This window comes from Geotrypetes seraphini, chromosome 6 (genome assembly GCF_902459505.1).
Source record: "Geotrypetes seraphini chromosome 6, aGeoSer1.1, whole genome shotgun sequence".
In the NCBI taxonomy this organism is placed as follows: domain Eukaryota; kingdom Metazoa; phylum Chordata; class Amphibia; order Gymnophiona; family Dermophiidae; genus Geotrypetes; species Geotrypetes seraphini.
Window position 1 is genome coordinate 76,764,882 of NC_047089.1, and position 25,747 is coordinate 76,790,628.

A 25,747-nucleotide genomic window follows, 5' to 3' on the forward strand; every position below is an offset into this window, starting at 1 on the left:
TATATTACTTATAAAATACACTTACTCTTTGTCATCAAGTAGTCTCTCCAGGATATCCAGCAACAATCCCAGTCCTTCATGTCCAAAGCTTTCAACCCAACTGGAAGAAATGAATATGATTAGCTATTGATTCAGGTATTATTCAAATTTTTAACAGGTATAGTACCTAAATACCAGTTTAAGATTTTTAAAAAAAAAGTGTTTGAAAGATATTCCTCAATAAGCCCCTTCTACAAAGATGCAGCAGCGAGTCCCACTGAAGCTACATCACATTTGCCATCTATGAATCGCTACCATGGCTTTGTACATGGGGCCCAACATGAGGTACACAAGCATTACAAAAACTGAATTTAGAAAACAGTGAAGGAAGATTTCATAGCAAAAGGGAGGTTCTTGCTTATTTCACCAGTAACACCTAGTGGCAACACCAATTGAACATATTAGGATCCTGATGAATAGGTTCAGCTTTGTTTCTCAACCCTCTCCCAAGATACACCTATCCAGTTGGGTTTTCAGTAAGTTTCCTCAAATCGGGTAACCTCAATGAGAATGTACAATGTAATGCACCAGTACCAATGGCTCAATTTCCGGTACCATCGGTGCAGCAGGTTGTCTCAAAGCAGGTAACCATGAAAAGGATGCACACCGTGAAAGTGAGACAACTTGCAAAGCTATAGAACGGTGGTGTCGGTGCTTGATCTGCATCAAGGGACTCTATGCTGTAGAGACCTGAGACACTTGCTGAAAACGCACCAGCACTGATGGCTCAACAGCCAGTACCCTACTTTGTAGGGTCCCAAACAATTTCTCAATTTGGAATGAATAAGCCCAAAGTAAGAAAATATTCTTTCTATGCCAGCAGACGCAGCTACTGCCATTAAAAGTGAACATCAACAGTCTCCAAATCCAAGTGCTTAATAAGTGGCCTCCACCAGTTCACTGATGAGACATCTTTATTAATATATATGTTTGACCAGATATGTATTAATAAAGATTCACTGGAAAACTCATCACTGAATCTTTATAAACACATCCTCCATTGGTTCATTCAGTTTTCTCTCCACTTTTTGAACTTTTGCTTTGATCCCTAGGGGATCTGGTTCCTTTTACTTTTCATTCCTTTAAATCATCATCTGCAAACATATTTATTGAATGGATCCCCCTTAGCTCTTAAGTTTATTACAGTTGGCATTATAGATGGATGATTTCTAGTTACCCATGTCATAGCTAACACTTCTTCAGTGCTTAAGGATTGACCACAGTACCGGATATTGACAATATTTGCAAGAAAATGAGCGCTTGTCCCATTTGGAGTTTTTTATGCTTGTAATTTAATTTTGTTATTTTCTGTTTTTAAGTACTCACTCAATTTCTTCCAAATTTCAATATCAATAAAACAGCTATTTTTCTGTATTTTAAGCTTCAGAAATGGGTTTCAGGATTTCAGCATATCTTCAACAACTAAAGCCCTATGTTGAGGATTTTGGTCATAACAGTGTCATTTATTTTCTCACAATTTTGTTCACAAACTGTCTTCAGAATAAGCCATTCTTCACATACTACTTAAAAAGTCCATACAGAATTCCATCTAACATCTTGTGGTAGCATTAGCCTGGTTCCAATCATTCTTTTCAGAGCTGCTGCAGCAAAATGATTGTTACAAAAATATTTAGCAATTTCAACATTCATCTTTATTTCTGAGATACTGAAGTCTTTGGTTAGGAGGTGCAGCAAATACGCACTGCAAACATATTTTATTAGCTTGGTATTCTTTTCATGCACTCCTAAATTTCATTTTATCTTGGATACATTTGCATCACTGTCTATGACTAAACTGTGTATTAGACATTTGAATTTTTATTGACATTGTATTATAGATTTTGCTACTACTTCCTTAAAGTATTCTGCTGTTATGTGCATTCCCTCTAAGGCAGTGGTATTCAACCCAGTCCTCAGGGACCACCTGGCCAGTCGGGTTTTCAGGATATCCACAATGAAAATGGATGACAGAGACTTTGAAAACCTGACTGGCCAGGTGGTCCCTGAAGACTAGGTTGAATACCACTGCTCTAAGGTACAGCATGTACAATTACATTATGTTCTTAATGTGGCCATGCATCATTCCTGAATCTGCTACATTAAATATGTAGCAGTCTAAGCCACTGGAAATACTACTCAGCGAAATCAAATGAAGCCACATCCGCTTTCTTAAGTACGAATCGTACTTAAGTGAGCAAAAAAAAGGGAGGAAAGGTCCAACCTTGTCTGCAGAAAAAAACCAACCAGGAACAAACAAAAAAAGAACTGCAGATGTGTACAAGATGCAGGCAAAATTTATTGTGACAAATATAAATATATAAAAACCTTTTTACCGAACAATGGACCCGACACGGTCCGTGTTTCGGACAAACCTTCGTCGGGGGTCCTATTGAATACAAATACAATACAAAAAATAATTATTTAAATTATAAAAACAATATAAAATGTCATATAAATGGACAAAAAAGATGTTGTTATGTCATGCTCTTTAAGATTTGTGATGACATAAAAGGAAAAAAGGTGTGTGAAGACAGGTATATGAAAAGCATGCAATTTCAAAACTGCATGCATAGGGATAAAGTGGAAGGCAAATGTTGGTAATAGAAAACACAGATATCTGGACAAGAACAGACAAACCACATAAGTGACATAAGGATAACATGGAACCAATGGTTACAAAAGGAACAAAAACGTGATCCAAAAGACTAAACAAAAGGGGGAATAGGATACATACCAAGATGAAAAAAGGTTTTGAAAAATGCCACAAAAAATTGTAGAATAAAAATGTCATAAACCTAAAATACAAGCACAATGTTATATAAAACAATAAGAACAAATACATGAAATAATGCTTATCAAAATTAATAAAAGCAAAATATACATGAACATCACATAGATACTGCATTAAATAACTCACCATGACCATTGATGTCAATCATAAGATTAGATATGAAATGTGTGCATAAAATATACTTAAAATAAATACTTGAAAAATGTAATCAGGACTACAGTGCAAAATAAAAACCAAATTAAAAAGCAAATTAATAAAAAGTGGATTCATAAAGAGATCATAAAACAGCCATAGTGTAAAAAATGTTAAATCTTACATAGCATGAAAGTCAAGCTGACATAACTTCACAGAATTGATTTAAAAGACTATGCAATAGTATGGTTTCATAACCTTAATTAGCTGCACTGTAGATAGGCACTGCCATAAAAACTAGATATAAAAAAAAGGTAGATATAAAAAACGTTTGTTAAAACTCATTTTGTAAAGCAGATATGGGTCATGTAAAACATATCAAACTCAACTCTAAAGACCACATAATTGTGTAGTTGGTAACTCAGCCGATTATAACTCAGAAGCACTTAAACGCCAAAAATGGTTAAAAAGTGTGAAGTAATAAACGAGGGCTTAAAATAAAGAAGTGCAGAAGATAAAACAACGGCGCCGGGGCAACAGATGAAGCAGTAAAAAAGACAACGCTGCGGCAAAAAAGGCATGAGAGAACATCTAAACAAATGCAAATAGGCACCGTGCCTATATAAAAAAAAAGGGCTCAAAAGAAAATATATAAAATATGTACTTAAAAAACAGGGTATGGAGTACATATTTTATATATTTTCTTGGAGCCCTTTTTTTTATATAGGCACGGTGCCTATTTGCATTTGTTTGGATATTCTCTCATGCCTTTTTTGCCGCAGCGTTGTCTTTTTTACTGCTTCATCTGTTGCCCCAGCGCCGTTGTTTTATCTTCTGCACTCCTTTATTTTAAGCCCTCGTTTATTACTTCACACTTTTTAACCATTTTTGGCGTTTAAGTGCTTCTGAGTTATAATCGGCTGAGTTACCAACTACACAATTATGTGGTCTTTAGAGTTGAGTTTGATATGTTTTACATGACCCATATCTGCTTTACAAAATGAGTTTTAACAAACGTTTTTTATATCTACCTTTTTTTTATATCTAGTTTTTATGGCAGTGCCTATCTACAGTGCAGCTAATTAAGGTTATGAAACCATACTATTGCATAGTCTTTTAAATCAATTCTGTGAAGTTATGTCAGCTTGACTTTCATGCTATGTAAGATTTAACATTTTTTACACTATGGCTGTTTTATGATCTCTTTATGAATCCACTTTTTATTAATTTACTTTTTTAATTTGGTTTTTATTTTGCACTGTAGTCCTGATTACATTTTTCAAGTATTTATTTTAAGTATATTTTATGCACACATTTCATATCTAATCTTATGATTGACATCAATGGTCATGGTGAGTTATTTAATGCAGTATCTATGTGATGTTCATGTATATTTTGCTTTTATTAATTTTGATAAGCATTATTTCATGTATTTGTTCTTATTGTTTTATATAACATTGTGCTTGTATTTTAGGTTTATGACATTTTTATTCTACAATTTTTTGTGGCATTTTTCAAAACCTTTTTTCATCTTGGTATGTATCCTATTCCTCCTTTTGTTTAGTCTTTTGGATCACGTTTTTGTTCCTTTTGTAACCATTGGTTCCATGTTATCCTTATGTCACTTATGTGGTTTGTCTGTTCTTGTCCAGATATCTGTGTTTTCTATTACCAACATTTGCCTTCCACTTTATCCCTATGCATGCAGTTTTGAAATTGCATGCTTTTCATACACCTGTCTTCACACACCTTTTTTCCTTTTATGTCATCACAAATCTTAAAGAGCATGACATAACATCTTTTTTGTCCATTCATATGACATTTTATATTGTTTTTATAATTTAAATAATTATTTTTTGTATTGTATTTGTATTCAATAGGACCCCCGACGAAGGTTTGTCCGAAACACGGACCGTGTCGGGTCCATTGTTCGGTAAAAAGGTTTTTATATATTTATATTTGTCACAATAAATTTCGCCTGCATCTTGTACACATCTGCAGTTCTTTTTTTGTTTGTTCGTACTTAAGTGAGGCTTCTGTAATTCAGGGACAGCCTATACCATCATTTAGATTTATCAAGATTAACATCTACCTAGAATCTTTTTAGAATTGCTGGACCAACTTTAGGGAATTTTCAGTTTGCAATATATCTAACTGTCTTTCCAAAAATTATTCAAAAACACTTTTTTGCACAAGCTTTTTTTTAGACAAGACTATTGATTATATGTAGAGTCAAATATGATTAGATTTATTTATTTATTTTAGAATTTGTGTGTTTATAATAATGTGTTGTAACCTGCCCAGATTTGGAGGTGGTGCTGGATATAAAAATTTTTAAATAAATAAAATTGCTTTTAAGGGGGACCAATACTCCTGAGTCACTCAGCCGAAGCAGTGCGTTGTCTAACCACATTGGTAGTTAACTACCCAGTCAGATAGATCTAGCGGAGCTCTCAGCAGGAGATGTCTGAAACTGCCCCACCAGTTCAGACCGTAACATGCTTTGGGGGGAAGTGGTAGATGGTGATCAAAATCCTGACATTGAAGCCAATGGAGATAAGAGAGAAGACTGAAGGGGGCAAATATAAACTCTGGGCATCAATTCTAGTGTGGCTACCATGAAGCCCAAAAGCTGAAGCTAGTCCCACCTCCAGGAGGCCTTCAAGCTATATAGGCAGCACTTCTGGGCCTGTAGCTTGACCATGTGCTCTTTTGAAAGAAAAATTGCTCCTAGCGCCTTATTGAAGCAAACATCTAGGTAATTCAAGGTCAGGGAGGGAGATTGGTGATCCAGGAAAAGTCACTTCTCAGCCTAGATTTTCCAAGAGCAGAGTGACCATTAAGTAGCCTGCAAGTGCTACAGAAGCAAAATTGCTAACTTGCTGCTATTGACACAGTTCATAGCAGCCTCTGCCTATTACAGAATTAACACAGAACTAGAATTAAAAACAAATACAAGCAGGAACAAATTTTAAATAAGGATACCACCACCTTATATGTTTTATTAACATTTGATTACCGCTTAAGCATATTACAAATCTAAGCGGTTTACAATAAAATACAGGTACAGTGGTACCTCGGTTTACGAGTGCACAGGTTTGCAAGTTTTTTGCAAGACGAGCAAAACATTCGCAAAATCGGCGCCTCGGAAACCAAGCGCGCCTCGATTTGCGAGCGCCCCCCGCAATCCGGCACCGAGAATCTCGGAGAGAACGTGAACTCGCAGGCCTTGAGCATGCACACATGCTCAAGGCCAGCACAGAAGAGGAGGCCGACATGCCGGTGCTACATTAAAGTAAGAAGAGGGCTCTGGGAGATTTCAGGTTGCGGCGGGGGGGGGGGGGGGGTGCACGATCGCAGGGCCTTCGGGGGGAGCAATGCTGGTTCTCGTGAGGGGGGAGCAGCGCTGCTGGCCTCGGTGGGGGGTGGGAACGTATCAAAGCGAGTTTCCATTATTTCCTATGGGGAAACTTGCTTTGATAAACGAGCATTTTGGATTACGAGCATGCTCCTGCAACGGATTATGCTCGTAATCCAAGGTACCACTGTACTTAGAACTTCCCTATCTGTCCCGAAGGCTCACAATCTAGCTAAAGTACCTGATTAAACAATTATTAAAACAGAAAAGATATAACATAAAAAGAATTGTGAGGGAAAGGTACAATTCAAATAATAAAAAAAATAAAAAGATAAAAGAAATAAAAAGAATAAAATTAAAATACACAAATAAGTTTAAGAGATTGGAGAATGAGCAAAATAAATTCCAATCTGGTGCTAAGTCCAATCATCAATCAGGTTCAATAGAGCTCCACATCTGCAAGGAAGGATCAACACAGAGAAGTGATGGTGGGCTGTTGGGCCATCCCTGCCAGAGGTGAAAGAATCAACAGCTGCAATCTGGGCCCAAGAGCAGAAGGCAAAGAAACCAGGAAGAAGCATGCCACGAAAGGTCATCCAACGCTGCACACCATCCAGGCAGGCTCCACCGATGCAAGCCAACAACACAGCTTCCGTTAACTGTTCTTGGTCCCGGCCCGCCAGAAAAGTGGTACACAACAATCTCCAGTGCCAGAAGGAAGGATCCAATAGTGCAGCCATCAATCACACAATGCAGTCCCTCCAGTATGAAAAGGTTACTGCGGGTCCCCAAGAACCACTCCAATTCAGTGCCCGATGCAAGCAGCAGCATCCACAGATCAGAAATAGCAATACAATAATCAGAATTTTTTTTTAAATGCCCAAAAGCAAAAATAACTGACACACAAAAAGCACAGTTCACATGCATTCTTTATATCTACATAATTTGTAACTGTTTGATCATTTATCTCTCTTCAGGTTCACATTTGGTTTCAAAATAAGACAGATTCTACTTTGCTATACATTACCTGCCTATCTCTGGGAGTAAAATATCAGACTCAATTCTTGAAATATGATTCAATAGTAAACAGATGAAGCCTTATGCAACGTTACACCTCTTATCTTTTTCAAACTGATCTCAATTACACTTCCCCCTCCCCATTTGCGGTTTCCCCACTTGCGATTTCACATAATCGCAAAAAAAAAAACAACATATTTTTGCCTTCCCCCCAGCATCCCGGCCTTATCTGGTGGTCTAGTGGGCTTTCGGGGCAGGAGCGATCTTCCTAAGCTCCTGCCCCGTGCAGATTGCCAATAGGAAATGGCTGCCGTGAGTTCCCGTAGTCTCTCAAGACTACGACGGGAACTCCCTACAGCCATTTCCTATTGGTGATCTATAAGGGGCAGGAGCGTAGGAAGATCGCTCCTGCCCCGAAAGCCCACTAGACCACCAGGTAAGGCCGGGATGCCGGGGGGAGACGGGGGTGGGTCAGAGCCGGATATTCGCGGTATTTCCCTATTCGCGGTCCGGCTCTGCCCCTATCCCCCGCGAATAATGAGGGAGATGTGTAACCCACTTATGTGAGCTGTTATATATTCATTGTATATGTCTACATACCATTATATGTTATTAGAAAAACAAAACAAATCCTATACCATAAAAAGTTTCATTACAATTTCTGTTCTAACAAATACCTGACTGGGTTGCTGGTCAACGAAACACGAAGGGACTGCAAGTATGTGATAAGTCTGTCATCTGCAGCTCCTGACTTCAATTCAAGGATAAACTCCTGAGGTGAGATTTGTCTGCTACTCTTCAGACTACCCTGCGTCAGAAAGAAAATCTTATGTCTATACAGTATCCCAGCTGGTTAAAATATCATCAAGCATAGCAGAAGTAAAACTAACAGCACCCAAAGCAAGACTCTGGACAAGGTGGTGGAAATGCTGGAAAATAGAAGAAAGTTAGGGAGCCATATCTAGAGGTAAAGGGAGCTGACACTGGCACCCACGCTTTTGTGTGATTACAGAATTTTCATTACTTGTATGCTATCTGTTCTTGAAGTAGTTAGGTAACTGATCTATACAATCTTAGTCCACAACTACTGAACCCCAGAACTGTTAATCACTAACCCTTAACTTTGTTAAATCTACTCAAATCTGTAACATCTTTTAATCATTGTAAACCTCATAGAACTTCGCGGTCCTGCGGTATATAAACTGTTGTTATTATTATTATTATCTGACTACCCTATTTGTCTACTTATGTTATCATACAGCTACCATATTTGTTTTACATGTTATATTCTATTTTACTAAAAATCTCAATAAAAATATTTGAAATTGAAGAAAAATGATTTTACAGTAGTTAATTCTCACATGTGTGACTTGTATAGATTTAACATTATCTAGCATATGAGTTCAATCAATTACATACATTTCTCCTAAATACCAACCTAAACATAAAGCACAGTTATTTACCGTAACAGGTGTTATCTGGATATAACAGACAGATATTCTCACATATAAGTGACATCATCCATGGAGTCCGGTACAGACAGTATGAAAAGTGAACTGTCATTAAGTTTTAAGAAACTTCGTGACTGCCTGCACCACGCATGCGCATCTGTCTTCCCGCTCACCGAGGTTCACAGCACCTCAGGTCCATAAGCAAGATAAGAAGCCAATCAGGGGAGGTGGGAGGGATATGAGAATATCTGTCAGCTGACTTCTGATAACACCTGTTACGGTAAGTAACTGTGCTTTATCCTAGGACAAGTGGGGAGCATATTCTCACATATGGGACTCCCTAGCTTACTACAGAGGGTTGGAGGGAGAGTTGGTCTTTAAGAAAATAAATTTTGTAAGAATGCTTGGCTGAAGTGCCCGTCTCATCTGGAATAAGATGCCAAACAGTAGGGTGACGTGAACGTGAGAACTGATGACCAAGTAGCTGGTTTGCAGATTTCATCAATGAGAGTGGAACGCAAAAATGCAACTGAAGATGCCACAGCTTGGACTTTATGTGCTGTTACATGACCCTCGAGCTACAGCCAAGCCTGAGTACAGCAGAAGGAAATACAGACCGCAAGCCATATAGAAATAGTTCTCTTGGTTACTGGGCGGCCCAATCTGTTGGGATCAAAGGATATGAACACTTGAGGAGATGTTATGTAAGACTGAGCCAATGCTCGTTTGCAGTCCAAGGTAAGAAGACCTGTTTCACCAGGGTGAGTATGAGGTTTTGGAAAGAAAACTGGAAGAACGATTGATTTAAATGGAATTCCATAACCACTTTTGGCAAGAATTTCAGATGGGTGCGGAGAACTACTTTATAATAGTGAAAAACTGTAAAAGGTGGGTCCACCACTAATGCCTGAAGCTCACTCACTCGACATGCAGAAGTGATGGAGATTAAAAAATACTACTTTCCATGTGAAATAGTTAAGATGAGCAGAAAACATTGGATGAAAGGGAGGTTTCATTAATCTGGTGAGAACAACATTAAGATCCCAAACCACTGGAAGCAGTTTAAGAGGTGTTTGATATTAAAAAGACCATTCATAAATCTGAAAACAAGAGGATGAACCACAAGAGATTTATTATTGACTTGAACATGAAAAGCACCGATAGCACTAAGGTTAACTCTGACTGAAGTGGTTTTGAGACCCGAGTTGGATAAGTATAGAAGATATTCCAACACTGAAGGTATAGAGGAGGATGAAGCATCTTGAAGATGAAGATCACACCATGCTGAAAACAGTGTCCATTTATGTTGCTGCTGTGTAGAAGGTTTTTGGGATGCTTCTAAAATGACTCTGATCAAATCAGATAGATCAGTTTCTGCTGAAGTCAAGCTGTCAGGTGCAACGACTGCAGATTGGGATGTAAAAGAGACCCTTGACTCCGAGTTAGAAGAGATAAAAAGATCTGGAGGATTATTGGATCTTTGATCTTGAGCCGAAGTAGAAGGGAATACCATGTCTGTCCAGTGTTTTGAGAATGAGAAGAATCAGAGGGAACGCATAAAGGAACTTGCCCGTCCAATCTAGACAATGAGGAGCATATTGCCTGAAACAAAATTGAGGTAGTTTGTGATTGCTGGGAGATGCAAATAGGTCTGGGGAGTCCCTGAATGAGAAAATATCTGATGCAAGACAGAGTAGAGCATCCATTCATGTGGTCACAGATATCTGCTGAGTTTGTCGGCAAATGTATTTTGTGCTCCTTGAACAAAGACAGCTTTGAGGTATATGTTTCGAGCAATTGCCCAAGTACAAATTTTCTCAGCTTCTTGGCAGAGTCGAGAACCTGTTCCCCCTTGCTTGTTCATGTAATACATTGTGACTTGATTGTCCATGCGGACAAGGAGGATGTGGTTGGATATATTGTGCTAGAAAGTCTTCAGAGCATTGCAAATCACTCTTGAGTTCCAAGAGGGTTATGTGGAGGTTCTGTTCTTGGGCAGAACCATGACCTTGCATCTGGAGACCATCCAGGTGAGCTCCTCAAGCATACATGGACAAGTCTGTGGTCAGGACCTTCTGATGCAGAGGTGTTTGAAACAGCAGCCCTTTGGAAAGATTTGAATTCCACTGAAGAAGTGATGATGTGATTGTAATGCTCTGTGAGAAAGGATCGAAAGCTTGAGATGACAAGAACCACTGAGCTGTTCTGAGATGAAGTCTTGCGAAGGAGGTAACGTGGACTGTAGACACCATATGGCCTAATAGTCTCATCATTTGTCTGGCTGAGATGGATGGAAGATGATATACTTGACTGCAAAGTTGAATTAGGTTGTCCTGTCTTTGTTGAGGTAGGAACGTCCCGAGTTGAATGGTAACGAGCAGGGCTCCGATGAACTGTAGAGTTTAAGAGGGTTGAAGTTGAGATTTTGGAAAGTTGACTTCAAAAGCCCAAACTGTTGAAGAAGCAGGATTGTTAACTATGTTGCTGAGAGCACCCCCTAAAGAGAGGCGTCTTATGAGCCAGTCATCGAGATAGGGAAACACTTGAAATCTGTGATCCCTTAAAGCTGCTGCCACTACAAGGCATTTTGTGAATACTCTTGGAGAAAAGGCCAAGCCACAGGGCAGAGCTTTGTATTGATAGTGTTGATGGGCAATTTGAAATCTCAGAAACTTGAATTGAGCAGGATGAATTGATACATGGGTATAAGTTTCTTTTAGATCTAGAGAACATAGCCAATCGTTTTGAACCAATAATGGGTATAGAGTTTCCAGGGATAACATTCAAAACTGTTCTCTGACTAGGAATTTGTTGAGGTCTCGAAGGTTGAGAATTGGATGTAGGCCTCCTGTCTTCTTTGGGATGAGAAAATACCTGGAGTAGAACCCCCAATTTCTCAGAGAGTGGGGCACTACCTCTATGGCATTTAGAAGGAGAGCCTCTATTTCCCGAAGAAGGCATGTCTGCTGCGGGTTGAAAGAGGACTGTCTTGGAGGATGATCTGGAGGAATGGTGAGAAAATGAAGAGAGTAACCCTCCTTGAAGACTTTGAGAATCCACAAGTCAGTTGTTATTAGAGTCCAGGATTGATGGTAGATTTGTAGACGACCTCTGAAGGGATGAGGAAGAGGCTGAGATAGGGGAACAGCAGCTATACTCTCAAGAAGTGCATCAAAAAGACTGAGAAGGTTTTTGAGGAGCTGCCATCTGAGCCTTCTGAAACCGCTGTTGCTTCTGCTTCTTTTGTTAGGCAGTCTAGAAACAGAAGGTTTAGTAGTATATCGTCTTTGATAGAAATAAAAAGGCTTGGTTGCGTTTTTTGAAATCAAAGGCTTAATCTTTGTTCTGACCAAAGAATTCCAACTGGTTTCATGAAGAGTTAATTTTTGTGTAGCTGGAATCACCAAAAAGTTCATCTCCTAAGCATGGAATATTAGTTAATCTGTCCTGAAGATTGATGATTGATGTCCATATCAGAACTCTTAGCCAAACTAGACGTCTCATAGCCACTGACATAAACGATGCTCTAGATGGACATCTCAAAAGCATCATAGGCTGACCTTGCTATATACTGTCTGGACTGTGAGAGAGTTTGCACAATCTGTTGATATTGTGGAAGGTTCTGTGAAGAAATATACTGGTCAAAGCTAGGCAATTGTTTTACCAGTTGTTTTAAATAACAGGAAATGTAGAAATTGCAATTAAGGATCCTGCTCGTCAGCATGGAATTCTGATAAAGGTGACGTACAACTTTGTCCATAGTACAGCCCTCAAGCCCTGGAGGCGCTGAGGCATAAACTTTTCCATTGAAAGACTTTTTAAGGGTTGATTCCAGCACCAGGGTTGATGTTGAAGCTGTAGCTTATCAAACCCTGGACAAAAAATTATTCTTTATAAGGAATCGAGTTTTCTTGGAGCCACCATAATTGTTAAAGGAGTTTCCCCAATTTATGAGAAGTGTCTCTAAGAATGCCATGTAACGGTAACTTGAGGAGTTATTTGGGAGGCTCATCATAGTCCAAGGCCTCCAAGTACTCCGCACTGTGACCATTGTCAGCTTCCAATTTGACAGTTAGGGCTTTGCCTAGCTGTCTAATGTATCTAGTAAAGAAAAGCCTCTCTAAAGGAGATTTTCCCCTAAGAGGCATTTTCTGTGACAACTGTGCCAAAGGAATGCCATAAGACTCAGGTGCAGATAAAGTAGGTGAACAGTCCGAGTCAGAACATACATCTGAATCATATAGAAGGCTTGGAGACACTGTGTCTATTAGAAGATTTTCAATGTCTTCGGTACCGATCTGATGAAGACAAGGACCGATGTGTGTCCCTCTTACGCTTCAAAGTATAAGGAGGAGCAATGATATCTTGAAGTCAATCACCCTGAAGAAGAGTGTCGATGCTTCGAAGAGGAGCATTGGTGAGACGAGTGAGAATATCAGTGTGAAGATCAATGCCTTGAACGTCATCTAGAAGGGGAACGACGGTGTCTCACAGGAGATCCCTGAGGAATTTGATGCTCCAATAGACAGCTGACAGGAGTACCTTGAGGCCTTGTAATGTTGTAACGCTATGCTCAAGCTGGGCCGGTTCCGAGGGAGTCAATGCTAGTACCGGCATGCAATGCAGTTTAAATATATTACCGAGCTCCCTAAAAGAAGGCACTGGTACTGAAGGCTCAACAGCCGGAACCATCGATGCAGCAGGTTGTCCCGGTGTGGGTGATGCACACCATGTGGAAGAGACAACATGTGAAGCTGGAGAGCAGCGGCTTCTTTGTTTGGTCTGTATCAAGGGACTCAATGCTATAGAGACCTGCAATGCTTGTTTGGAAGTAGGTGGCTTCTTAGCTGGCGGCAGGAGTGGGTGGACATCTATCTCCTACTGCGAAGGGGGGGGTGTAGCAGTGTTGGGTGATTGTGCGACACGGTAAGAGAGTGGGCATCTCTCCTGTCGATCTTCAATTTGTGGTGTTGGGGGGTTTTTTTTTGGGGGGGGAGTTATTTGCATGGGGGGGTCTGAGCTGTCAAACCTTACTTTCCTGTCAGTACTTGAGCCGATCAGCGCTCAGTAACTGATCAGAAAGTAAGGCAATGACAACTCAGAGCTGTTGGCAAATTTTGGCCACAAATGTGGCACAAGATTAGAGAATCACTTGGCGATTATAGAGAAATCACTCAGAGTGATAATTTTAATATTAATTACCTCGTTGTACTACATTTGCATAGCAGAATTGGAGACTGCTAGAAAACTCTGAAAAGACCTTCATAAGCCATTTTGATAATCTGCCTAAAATACATGCAGGCTAAACCAGCTGGAACCTGACTGGTTTACTGACCATGTTAAAAGACAGATTTTTGTTTTGAGATTGAGGATGAATGTAACACCTTGAGTTACTACTGAAAAAGGTGTGAGCTAAAACCAAATAATCTAGAAGATTTACTTACAGTCTTGGAAGCAGTACTAATATACTGCATGACCATTTCTTTTTTGGTGATGAAGTCTTTTCCTCGTAAAGGTGCTTTCCTGTCCTCATTTAGATTCATGTCTTCCTACAGAGAATTTAAAAAGAAAAGAAAACCTGATTAATGGATTAACAGCCACCTTACTACAGAGCACCTACCAATTAACCAGAATTATAAGATGATCCTTTAAAAAAATGCTTACAATGGAAGTTTGTCGTTTCTCACCTCTAATAAATAATCTCTATAAAGAACATGCCTGAACAAGCACATAAAAGATCATCCGATGGCATCAGGACATAATAGCTTTCACAGAGCTCAGAACTAGTAATTCTGAAAATATATGGCTCTTCCTGCATGCAGCAGTCTACTCTGTGTCAGAGTATTATAGGTAAAGAAGGGATCAGTTCCTACTCTTGCAGGTGTACACATTGCAATAACATTGGGATCATTTCCACAAGAATTGTGTAAATGAAGGTGTTATGATCACTTGGGACATCCCCATCCTGACAAATAAAATGATGTGGACACAATTATAAGAGAAAAACCACCAGAGCAGCATTAATCAGATGTGTCGGTACCAAGCAATTATTTGGTAAATCAGAGAGAGAAGATCCTCATGTACTAAGAAATGAAGTCCAAGACTAAGGAAATATGGCAGAAAGATACAGAAACATTTCTCATCATTTTGGGTACCACAGGCTTGACCCAAAAATTTCCACACACCTGGATAGGTTGCCTATACATGTTACATTTTACAGACTCCACAGGGAATCTCTTTAACACAATGCAAGTTGTGTAGTGAACATTTTCTATGAAGACTGAGATCACATGCCCTGGAGTAACAGAGAATTTCACTCCAGTCATGGTATGTGCAAAGCTATTTCACCAGAGAAACTGCCTCCATGAGAAAAAAAAATACTTTTTCCATCAACAACCAAATAAAGTCAGTGGCAGGAGACAGAAAAATCATAATATCTGCATGGCAACTACTGTAATCGAGGTCTGAAATAGTCAGACGAGAGGGCTTATGAACAGGAAGCTTTGCCACAGGCACAACAGACCAAAAACACCCCAAAGAACCTGCCAGCTGCATCAAACGTGTGGGATCTGAGGAATACGCTTTTCAGAGAAGCCAAATAAAATCCGGTAAAAAGGCCCACTCTGCAACCATAGCAGGTCGCTGATGAGGTACATGCACCAGGACAAGAGTCCCCAGACTCGGAACGAAGGTGTTTAGCGCCAGACTCTAGGATGACCTCTGAGTGGGATTTTCTTCGTAAGGCACAGACCCAGCCCAAGATTACTCAAAGAATGCGAAGTCCAAAGCTCCCGTCCCCTTCCCCAGCGCACTACAGCACACAGTACAAAATCGCTGATCTAGTGCCAATCCGGTGCAATCAATGTCCACATTCAACAGATTGGGATGGACTCCCCTGCCCCTAAACAATTTTGTGTCAAATCAAGGGGTTTTTGAGGCAGAAATAAAATAAAAAGATCAATTTTAAAATCCAAGATTTCTACCATCATGAATTTGAACCAAAAATGACAAAAATAAACAAAAACTGAAAATAAAAAAATAGCGATTTAGCATCTTGGGAGGTGAAGGACTTGAACCCTACCCTCAAACAGCATTAGAGTATTAGAGTGGAAGAAAAGGATTTTCTGCCTCAGAAACAACTCCAAATGGACCCAGACTTGAAATCTTCGAACTGCCAGCTGGTCAGAAACTGACCACAACTTCCACATCTGCATTTATCCTAATATCCCTAATTGATCTTTTTCATGCATTTCACAATTTGAGAGTCAGCAATGTGCATCTCTACTGGGAAATGCCGCCTCTGGAAACTTCCTCAAATAAGATATTAACTTATCTCACTAGATAGTTATTTAGAAAACACCAGACTACAAGCAGACTGTTCCATACTTGTGAAACGTATACACTTATCCCTCCATATTCGTGGGGGGGTAGTTAGGGGCAGAGCCAGCCCACGATTATTGAAAAATTGTGAAAAACTTTTAAGGCCGACTGACCCACAGTGGTGGTCTAGTGATGAAGCGGGGCAGGAGCGATCTTATGGTTTATGGTTTATTTATAATCCGTCTTTTTCAAGGCGAAATACAACAGCACACACATAATAGTACTTCACATTTCAGACATCTTACAAAAAAACAACAATATATATCATATTCAGCATAAAATCAAAATAAAATACCAGCCTGACAATAATAGCAATACAAACACTTTTTCTATACCAAGAATCATCTCAAGCAACCTAATATAACTCAGATTTTCGCCTAGCGGTGAAGCGAGGCAGGAGCGATCTTCCTACATTCCTACCCCGTGCAGAGTCGAAAAAATAAACGGCTGCCGTGAGTTCCCGCTGTAGTCTCGTGAGACCACGGGAACTCATGGCAGCCATTTTTGTTGACGGCTCTGCATGGGGCAGAAGTGTAGGAAGATCGCTCCTGCCCCGCTTCACCGCTAGGCTACCAGGTACAGTGTGGAGAGGTCCGGGAGGCGGAGGGTCGGTCAGGGTTTAGAAACTCACGAATAACCGAAGTCATGAGTCCTAAATCTGTGAATGTGGAGGGAGAAGTGTATATAAAAGTGAGTCTCTGGTGCTTTATGCCAGTGTTTCTAAACTTCTTCAAGCCAAGTACCCCCCTAAGTCTAACAAATATCAACCGAACACCCCTCCGAAGCTCCGCCCCAGGCCCACCCCCATAATAATAGTACTAATTGTAATGCAATTTCTTCCATTCATTTTTCACATACACAATATAATCTTAATACATAATGGTAACCACAAAATTAAAAAAACAAACAACCCCCCCACAAAGCACACTGTATACAGAGAAAATGTTAATTATTTATATTCGGGGGGGGGGGGAGGTTCAAAGAGGCCAAGGTAGATGACTTTAAAATATGCAATGTCACCTCAATAACAACTATAGAAAAATAGACAAATATAGTGCAAAATATAGGCAGCACATATAAATTCTCAAAACTGACACATTTCGATCACTAAATTGAAAATAAAATCATTTTTCCTACCTTTGGTGATTTCATGAGTCTCCAGTTGTACTTCCTTCTGACTGTGCATCCAATATTTCTTTCTTTCTTTCTGCCTCCTGCACGCTTCCTTTCCTCTGGACCTCATTCCCTTCCCCAACCAACATCTCTCTCTGTTCCTCCATGAGTTCAACTTTTCTTCCTCTCTCCTCCACCCCCACTGGCAACATGTCTCCCTCTCTATCACTGTCTATCTGTCTTTCTCTCATTCCCTCCCTTGCTGCAAAGGGAGTGGAGAGACAGAGAGAGAGAAAGAGACAGACAGAGATCCATGGTGCATTTCTCCTATCCACTCTACTACCACATCCAACATTTCTCCCTCTTTCATCCCCCGGATCATGTGCAGCATTTTTCACCTGCCCACCAGCCCATTTCTCCTTCTATCACCATGCCACATCTCTCCCTCCATCACTATGCCCAACATTCCTCCCTCTTGCATTTCCTTCAATCTGTCCCTGTGTTCCCTTTCCACCACCATTTCCAACATTCCTCCCTTTCATCCTTCTCTTCCCCGTGTATCTCTACCTCACTCCCTCTCTCTCTCTCTGCCCAATTTTCCTCTTTCTTCCTTTCCCCATATGCACCATCTCTTTCCTTCTCACTCACACACTCATGCCCAACAATTCTCCCAAGTTAGTGCTTCCTTCCTCCCTCCTTTCTGTGTCCCATGTTCATGCCCCCTCCCTTCCTTCTGTGTCACGAGTTTGTGCCCCCTTCCTGCCTTTGTCCCAAATTACCTCCCTCCTTTCTCCCTTTGTCCCAAAATCATGTCCCCTCTCTCCCTTACTTGCTCCCTCACACTCGCTCCCTTCAGAGCCATCCAGTTGGGCTGCTCCTTCCTGCCTTCAGCAGCACAGAGACGCATTGCGGGCAGTGGCTCTTACATGCTGCATGTGGCTGACCCACAAGCCTTCCTTCTGACGGGTCAGCCATGTGCAGTGTGCAAAAGCAGCTGCCAGCAACGCGTCCCTGTGTGGCTGAAGGAGATAACAGGTAATACAGGAAGGAGGGTATAGGGCCACCAGCACTTCAGCAGGGAGGGACAGGCAGGAAGTAGGGCATGATATCTCCAGCAGCAATTAAAAAGGAAGTGGGGCAGGAAACCTACACAGTGCAGTGTACCCCCCAACAAACGGCTCGCATACCCCTAAGGGTACGCAATAACACGTGTTGAGAAACACTTCTCTAAGTAAATCTCCTATAAAAAAGGTTTACTATAACTTCCATGTGAGGACACTAATGTTTGTCTGGGACAGTATAAAGTCAAACAAGTCATAAGATAGCCCATTCCAATAATATTCAAAGCTTTAAAAGCCAGAAGAGTCTAAAGCAAGCCCTAAAGTTATTTAAGCAGTCAATGGAAGTGCTCTAAAATAAATAACATACTTCTCATACAACCTGCTATCATGAGAACAACCACATTTTTTACAAACTGTTAATAAGCTCTTAGGTGAATTAGCAAACATCCATTGCAATAATCCAACATACAAATAATTCATGCCGGAAATGCTTTGTCCTATATATTGGCAACAGTGGCCAGGTCTAAATTCCTCAAAGAAACAGAAATATCGCTGAGAACCTTATACTGTATAAATGCTACACCGGCATTATCAGCCATGCAAGAGTTTGTCCTGGGATGACTTATGAATACTACACTATAATTTGTGAAATGAAGGCTTCCATACACAGATCAGATACATTTCACTTTTGACATCTACGGGGTTGCCTTGTGTGTTTGCATACCTTCACATTTACTACATGTGTTCAATATTATTGTTGTGTCATTATGTACTCATACTTTGGCAGACTCCGTTTCTGTTCTATTTGTTCTGTTTTATTTGACTATAAAGGCTCCTTTTACGAAGGCACATTAGGGCTTTAACGCGCGGAATAGCGTGCGCTAACCGCTACCGCCTCCTCTTTAGCAGGCGGTAGTTTTTCGGCTAGCGCACATTATAGCGCACCTTCGTACAAAGAGCCCTAAAAGTTTCAATAAACATATTTGAAATCAAAATTGTTGGCTAAAATACCCACATGCCTGCAAACAGTAAATATCAATAGCATCAAAGGATACCCACCATCATCTTTTCAAAAAGTGTTAAAATTTCCTTCTCTGACAACTGTTTGTTGGGATATTCTTCAACATCCAGAGACACCGAGAGTGGAACAGCAGCAGAAGAGGAATGTAAGTTTCTCTGCAGCAGATGGGGCCTCTCTTTTCGGTTACCTGGCATCCTTATACTGGCAAATCTATCCAACTGAATATTAGAAAAAAAATATACGTATTAAGCTAGGTGAGCAAGAAATATCTCTATACTGAACAGCTGTTACCCACAATATTTTTATCACAGACATTTAGAGCTCCTTTTAATAGGTGCACTAGCGGTTTTAGCGTACGCTAGACGCTAACGCCTCCATAGAGCTTGCATTAGTATTTTTCGTTTAGCGCATGGTTTCTGCGCGCTAAAAACGCTAGCGGATCTTAGTAAAAGGAGCCCCTAGTTTGGATATGACACACATCACAGCTAAACTATTCTACAAAGGTATACAGTATAAATTTGCTTATAGAAAACTTCAGTGTGAATTAAAATATAAAAAACCTATTCAGTGTTCTCCCCAGAAATTTTTTCCAGCCGGGTGGCATGAAAAAGTAGCCGGGTGGGGTGGGATGGGGAAATTTGGTGGTGGGGAAAATTAACCCCCTCTTTTACTAAGGTGCGCTAGCATTTTTAGCGCGCGCAAACCCCTGCGCTACATGGGAAAACTAGCGCCAACTCAATGCTGGAGTTAGCATCTAGCGCGCATGGCAATTCATCCGCGCGCTAAGCGCACACTAAAACCACTATCGTAACTTAGTAAAAGGAGCCCTAAAAGTGTACTATTTTTATTAGTTAATTATTATTATTATTTTCCAATGCTCAATATGACTTCCTTTTTTAAGGTTTGACACTTGTGCCAGAATATTTTTACTAAATTTAAGAAGTATTTGCCCTCTTTCAAATGGTATAGAGGTTAAAAAAAGGTCATTAGGTTCAATCTAGCCATTTATTTCTGCATGAATTTAAACCACTAAAAAAAAAAAAAAAGATAAATATAGCTGATCCAGTCATACAAGAAATGGCTCTACAGCAAGGGTGCCCACACTTTTTGGGCTTGTGAGCCACTTTTAAAATAACCAAGTCAAAATGATCTACCAACAATAAAATAAATTAAAAAAAAAAAACCCCACAAAGCACACTGTACGCAGAGAAAATGTTAATTATCATTTATATTCCGCAGGTTTTCAAAGAGGTCAAGGCAGATGATTCTATGCAATGTCACCTCAGGAACAACTATACAAAAATAGACAAATATACCCCCTCCCTTTTTACTAAATCGCAATAGCGGTTTTTAGCACAGGGAGATGCGCTGAATGCCCTGCACTGCTCTCGATGCTCATAGGCTCCCTGTGCTAAAAACCGCTATTGTGATTTAGTAAAAGGGGGCCATAGTGCAAAATATAGACAACAGATATAAATTCTCAAAACAGACACATTTTGATCACTAAACTGAAAATAAAATCATTTCTCCCACAATTGGACATGCTTAGTTACGTCAGCTCTATGGCTGCTTTAACTGTAAGGCGCCTGAATCTAAGGCTATATGCTACCATTCTGTAATGGAACCTGGGAGCCCATTCACTGCTATAGAAAAGGCGTTCCCTGTACAGTCTCAGGGTGCCTACGAGGAAGAACCCACTTGGAGAATTGACCCTTATTTTTTAAGGATTATAAAAACAGAAGCAATAATGTGAAAAACAAAACCCAGCCTTAAAACAGGCTGAATTAATTTGTGAACCATTATTTAAAGGATACTCAGAAAAAATATTGTTTTCCCTTAGCTTAAATGAAATAAACATATTCCTATCCATTATTTGACTATAGCTAAGTGCAAAAGAACATTAGCTCGAAAAACCTTAGAGCTGCAGTGAAATAGAAAAGTGATTTTGTTTTACTGTAATTTCTGCATTAAGTGGATTTGCACACCCCAAGCTCCTTAAATCCTGATGCACTTCTAGCTTTTCCTGTATCAGACTTTGCAAGATTAATAAATGGAGCATCCTTCTGCCTGCCAGTTAAAGGATGAAAAACAAATGCCTATAAAGTTCAAATCACAGCTTGACTAAACTTGAACTTTTTTGATTTTTTTTCTTCCTGGCTGACCACTTTATCTTCCACAATAGGCACCAAGGTTGCTTGGATCGGAGCTTTAAAAGAGCAAGCAGAATCGGGTCCGATGTCCGTGCATTTGTTTTTCTCAAATGGTATACCACTACACTTGCTGCTTTTACTTGCTTCGGGCCTTCCTCGTTGCCGGGACCTGCCTACTTTCTGTTTCCGCGAAGGCAGGACCCGGCAGCGAAGAAGCCCGAAGCAAGTAAAAGCAGCAAGTTGTAAGCTTCCCTTCTCTTCCCTCCGAAACCAGAAGTAGCGTCCCGGGGGGGAGTGGGGAAGAGAAGGGAAGCCGGCACGCACACGATAGAGCCCCAGAGGGAAGCTTACAACTTGCTGCTTTTACTTGCTTCGGGCCTTCCTCACTGCCGGGTCCTGCCTTCGCGGAAACAGAAAGTAGGCAGGTCCCGGCAATGAGGAAGGCCTGAAGCAAGTAAAAGCATGCTGGCAAAAAAAAAAAAAGGCAGGTGTCAAACAAAATTTTTGGCGGCGAGTCAGCCCGGGAAGGAGCATCGGCAGCACCAGCAGGATTCGCTGAGCGGTCATCTAAATTAGCCGGGCACAGCGACCAGCTATAAGGCCCTAGGGAGAACACTGCTATTAATATGCATAATTACTTAATAGAGGTATTGATGAAGACCATAGAAAACAAGTGTAAGTGATCTTTTCTATATCAGTCACACAAGCAAGATGACATCATCCAATACATCAATATGAAAATCTTCCATTCAGAAAAGCCTATTGGAATATCCTCATGTTGAAAAAAACCTAACACAAATTTTACTACAGACTCCTCAGTCTTATATACAAGTTTAAAAAATTGACTTTATTTTATTTTTATTTATTTTAAAAAAATTTTTATAAATCTTTATTGATTTTTAAATCATCAAAAGTGCAACAATCAATTAGATGTACATATAATAAATCCAGATAAAACACTTTCAACTTTCAAAAACCATGAAGTCACTTTTACCCCCTCCCACCCACCCAAATGACTAAATAAGAAAACAAATATATAGATAGATAGATAGATTCCATAGAAACATAGAAACATAGAAATAGACGGCAGATAAGGGCCACGGCCCATCCAGTCTGCCCACCCTAATGACCCTCCCATACCTTTACCTTGTGAATAGATCCCACGTGTCGATCCCATTTGGCCTTAAAATCAGGCACGCAGCTGGCCTCAATCACCTGAAGTGGAAGACTATTCCAGCGATCAACTACCCTTTCAGTAAAAAAGAACTTCCTGGTGTCACCTCGCAGTTTCCCGCCTCTGATTTTCCATGGATGACCTCTTGTTGCCGTGGGACCCCTGAAAAAGAAGATATCTTCCTCTGTCTTGACTCGTCCCGTGAGATATTTGAACGTCTCGATCATGTCTCCCCTCTCTCTGCGCTCCTCGAGTGAGTATAGCTGCAATTTTTCCAGCCGTTCCTCGTACGGGAGATCCTTGAGTCCCGAGACCATCCGAGTGGCCATTCTCTGGACCGACTCCATCCTCAGCACGTCCTTGCGATAATGCGGCCTCCAAAATTGCACACAGTACTCCAGGTGGGGCCTCACCATGGATCTATACAATGGCATAATGACCTCCGGCTTACGGCTGACGAAACCCCTGCGTATGCAACCCATGATTTGTCTTGCCTTGGATGAAGCTTTCTCCACTTGATTGGCAGCCTTCATGTCCTCACTGACGATCACCCCTAAGTCTCGCTCTGCTACTGTTCTTGTTAGGATCTCACCATTAAGGGTATAAGTCCTGCATGGATTTTGGCTACCCAAGTGCATAACCATGCAGGACTTATACCCTTAATGGTGAGATCCTAACAAGAACAGTAGCAGAGCGAGACTTAGGGGTGATCGTCAGTGAGGATTCCATCAATAATCTTCCCCAAGTTAATGTCTGTAAAAGTCAAAGATATCCCCAGCCCTTCCACCCATCCCTTGGATGTGTAAGTTATAATCAGTCAATTATTATTGATAAAGTTAGTCAACGGAAATAACTTATTACCCCTTTGATCAGTAATCATTTTTTCCAACCTATAACAAAGACATAATGAGTGCCACCAAAATTTAAAATTCAAACAATCAAAGTTTTTCCAATTTGTTGTGATCATTTGGATGGCTATCCCAGTCATAATTCCTAACAATCTGTTTTTATGTCTATCTATTGGTGGTTTAGGGGATAATAGTATCCCACAGATTACTGTTTCATAAGATAACGGAATCACAGTCTCACAAATCAAATTAATGTATCCCCCATATGGACTTCCAAAAGTTGAGTATCAAAGGACAATAGAACAGCAGATGATTCAGCGTCCCTATATCAAGATGACAATGCCAGCATCTACTAGATTTTGAACTATCTAGCTTTTGCAATCTAACCTGGGTCCAAAAACTTCTATGTAACAAAAAAAAAAAAACAAAAAAAAAACCCCAAGTTTGTTTCATAGATGCTGATACCATACATCTCACCCTCCAAGTCCAAATCCGTGGCCATTGAGACGCAGAAATCCGCTGCTTTATCTCAATTCTCCAAATGTCTTTAAGACTAGTTTTCGGTTTCTTATTCATATATCCAGATATTAATTTATACCACTGGTCGGCCTGATGCCCTAGGAAATCCGTCTGGAAGCAAACTATACTGATTTTTTTGATTTCGCCAATCAGGGAACCCTTTCTGAATGGCCTGCTTCAACTGCAACCACTTTTATACTTGAGACTTTGATACCCAATGTTTGTTGCAATCGTGAAAAATTAAGTATTTTCCCATTTAATACAACATCATCTAGTGTGCGTATACCTGCCTGAATCCAGTGTTTCCAGAAGATCCTAAACTCACCAATTTGAATCTTGGAGTTTGGCCATAAGGATTGATAAGTGGATTTCTCTACTGGAATATCTGTTAAGTTATTAATAAATTTCAAGGTTTTCCAGGTGTCCAATAAAATACTATTGTCCTTAACATAACTGGGTAATTTGAAAATTATTTCCTTCTTAGTTGCGTAGCTCTTGATAAATCAGGAAAAATTCTAACCAAATCTCCACAAAATTTTGTCAACCTATTTTTAAAGTAAGTTTTCATTATTAACATTTTATCTATCTCACTCATGCATGTTATTACCAGAGTGGACCTACTCTGGATCACATCCTGACTATCTTCCAAAAACTCTGTCAAATTAATTTCATTAGTAACCAGATGGTCCACCTCCTGGGCAGATTGTACTTTCCTTTGAGGAACATAATAATAATTATTTAAAGGGAAATTTTCCGCATTGGGTAATCCCAGTATTTCTTTAAAATATTTCCTTAACAAAATTTCAGGAAACAATAAATGAGTTACTGGGAAATTAACCAAGCAGAGATTTCTCGCTCTGTAAACATTTTCCATCATTTCCATTTTTGAATGTATCACCGTAGAATTCTTAACAGCAGATACTGAGATAGCTTGAAGTGTATTACTTTGAGTTTCAACCACACTTAATCTTTTATCCAAACAACTCAAATTGGAATCTATATTTTCAAATTTTTGAGACACAGACTGTGAAAAATTCAATGTTTGTTTAACTGTTTCTCTGAGAATCCCTTCAACTCTAGATATACCTAACCACAAATCCTTAAGGGTAATATCCTGTGTTTCCACTGTAGGTGGTTGGTCCTCTGCTAAACAAGAGTGTTAGCTCTTGAGGCATCATTCTATTTAAAATTTCCATGCAAATGTTGTTAAATTACAAGACATTGAATATGTATTTTGGGATCCCATTCAATTGCAACAATTCTTATTAGCTAGAGAACAGAAATGAGTTTTATTCTTTAATGTGTTTCATAACTGAAAAATTGGAGGTTGTAAGAGTCCCAAACGGTAGGAAAGGGTTTAAGATTCATAAGGATGAATCAAGAACCAATTCTTAGTTTTCTTCTTATTTTTTGTATAAAAATTTGGCAGCATGTCTCCCCATTATTGTGGGCTTGGAAAGGAATTTTGTTTGTATGTATAAATATTGTTTAAATTTTGTGTAAGAATCCTTTTTTTCCTGGTATCATCTGATATTGTAATCTTTAAATTTATATAAATAAAATAAAATAAACCTGGGTAATTTGATACTCAACACATGAAACAACCGTAATGGGGACATAAGTTGCCATTCTAGGTATAGCCAATCAGGGAGATGTTCCATGAGCTCAGGAAGGATCCAATATATACCCTGAC

The 25,747-nt window shown here is 39.9% G+C and overlaps 1 protein-coding gene across 5 annotated transcripts in view; it reads right to left on the minus strand.

Moving 5' to 3' along the window:
* The window catches only part of DIAPH3 (diaphanous related formin 3), a 394,284-nt gene that overhangs the window by 353,076 nt on the left and 15,461 nt on the right, over positions 1 to 25,747 (minus strand). For all 5 annotated transcript variants that reach the window (XM_033949909.1, XM_033949907.1, XM_033949908.1 and 2 more), the window contains 4 exons: positions 19,402 to 19,581; positions 14,233 to 14,337; positions 8,015 to 8,145; positions 26 to 100 (listed from right to left, as the gene is read on the minus strand). In XM_033949909.1, the coding sequence (XP_033805800.1) occupies positions 26 to 100; positions 8,015 to 8,145; positions 14,233 to 14,337; positions 19,402 to 19,581 (491 nt within the window). The remainder of the gene's footprint in view (positions 1 to 25; positions 101 to 8,014; positions 8,146 to 14,232; positions 14,338 to 19,401; positions 19,582 to 25,747) is intronic.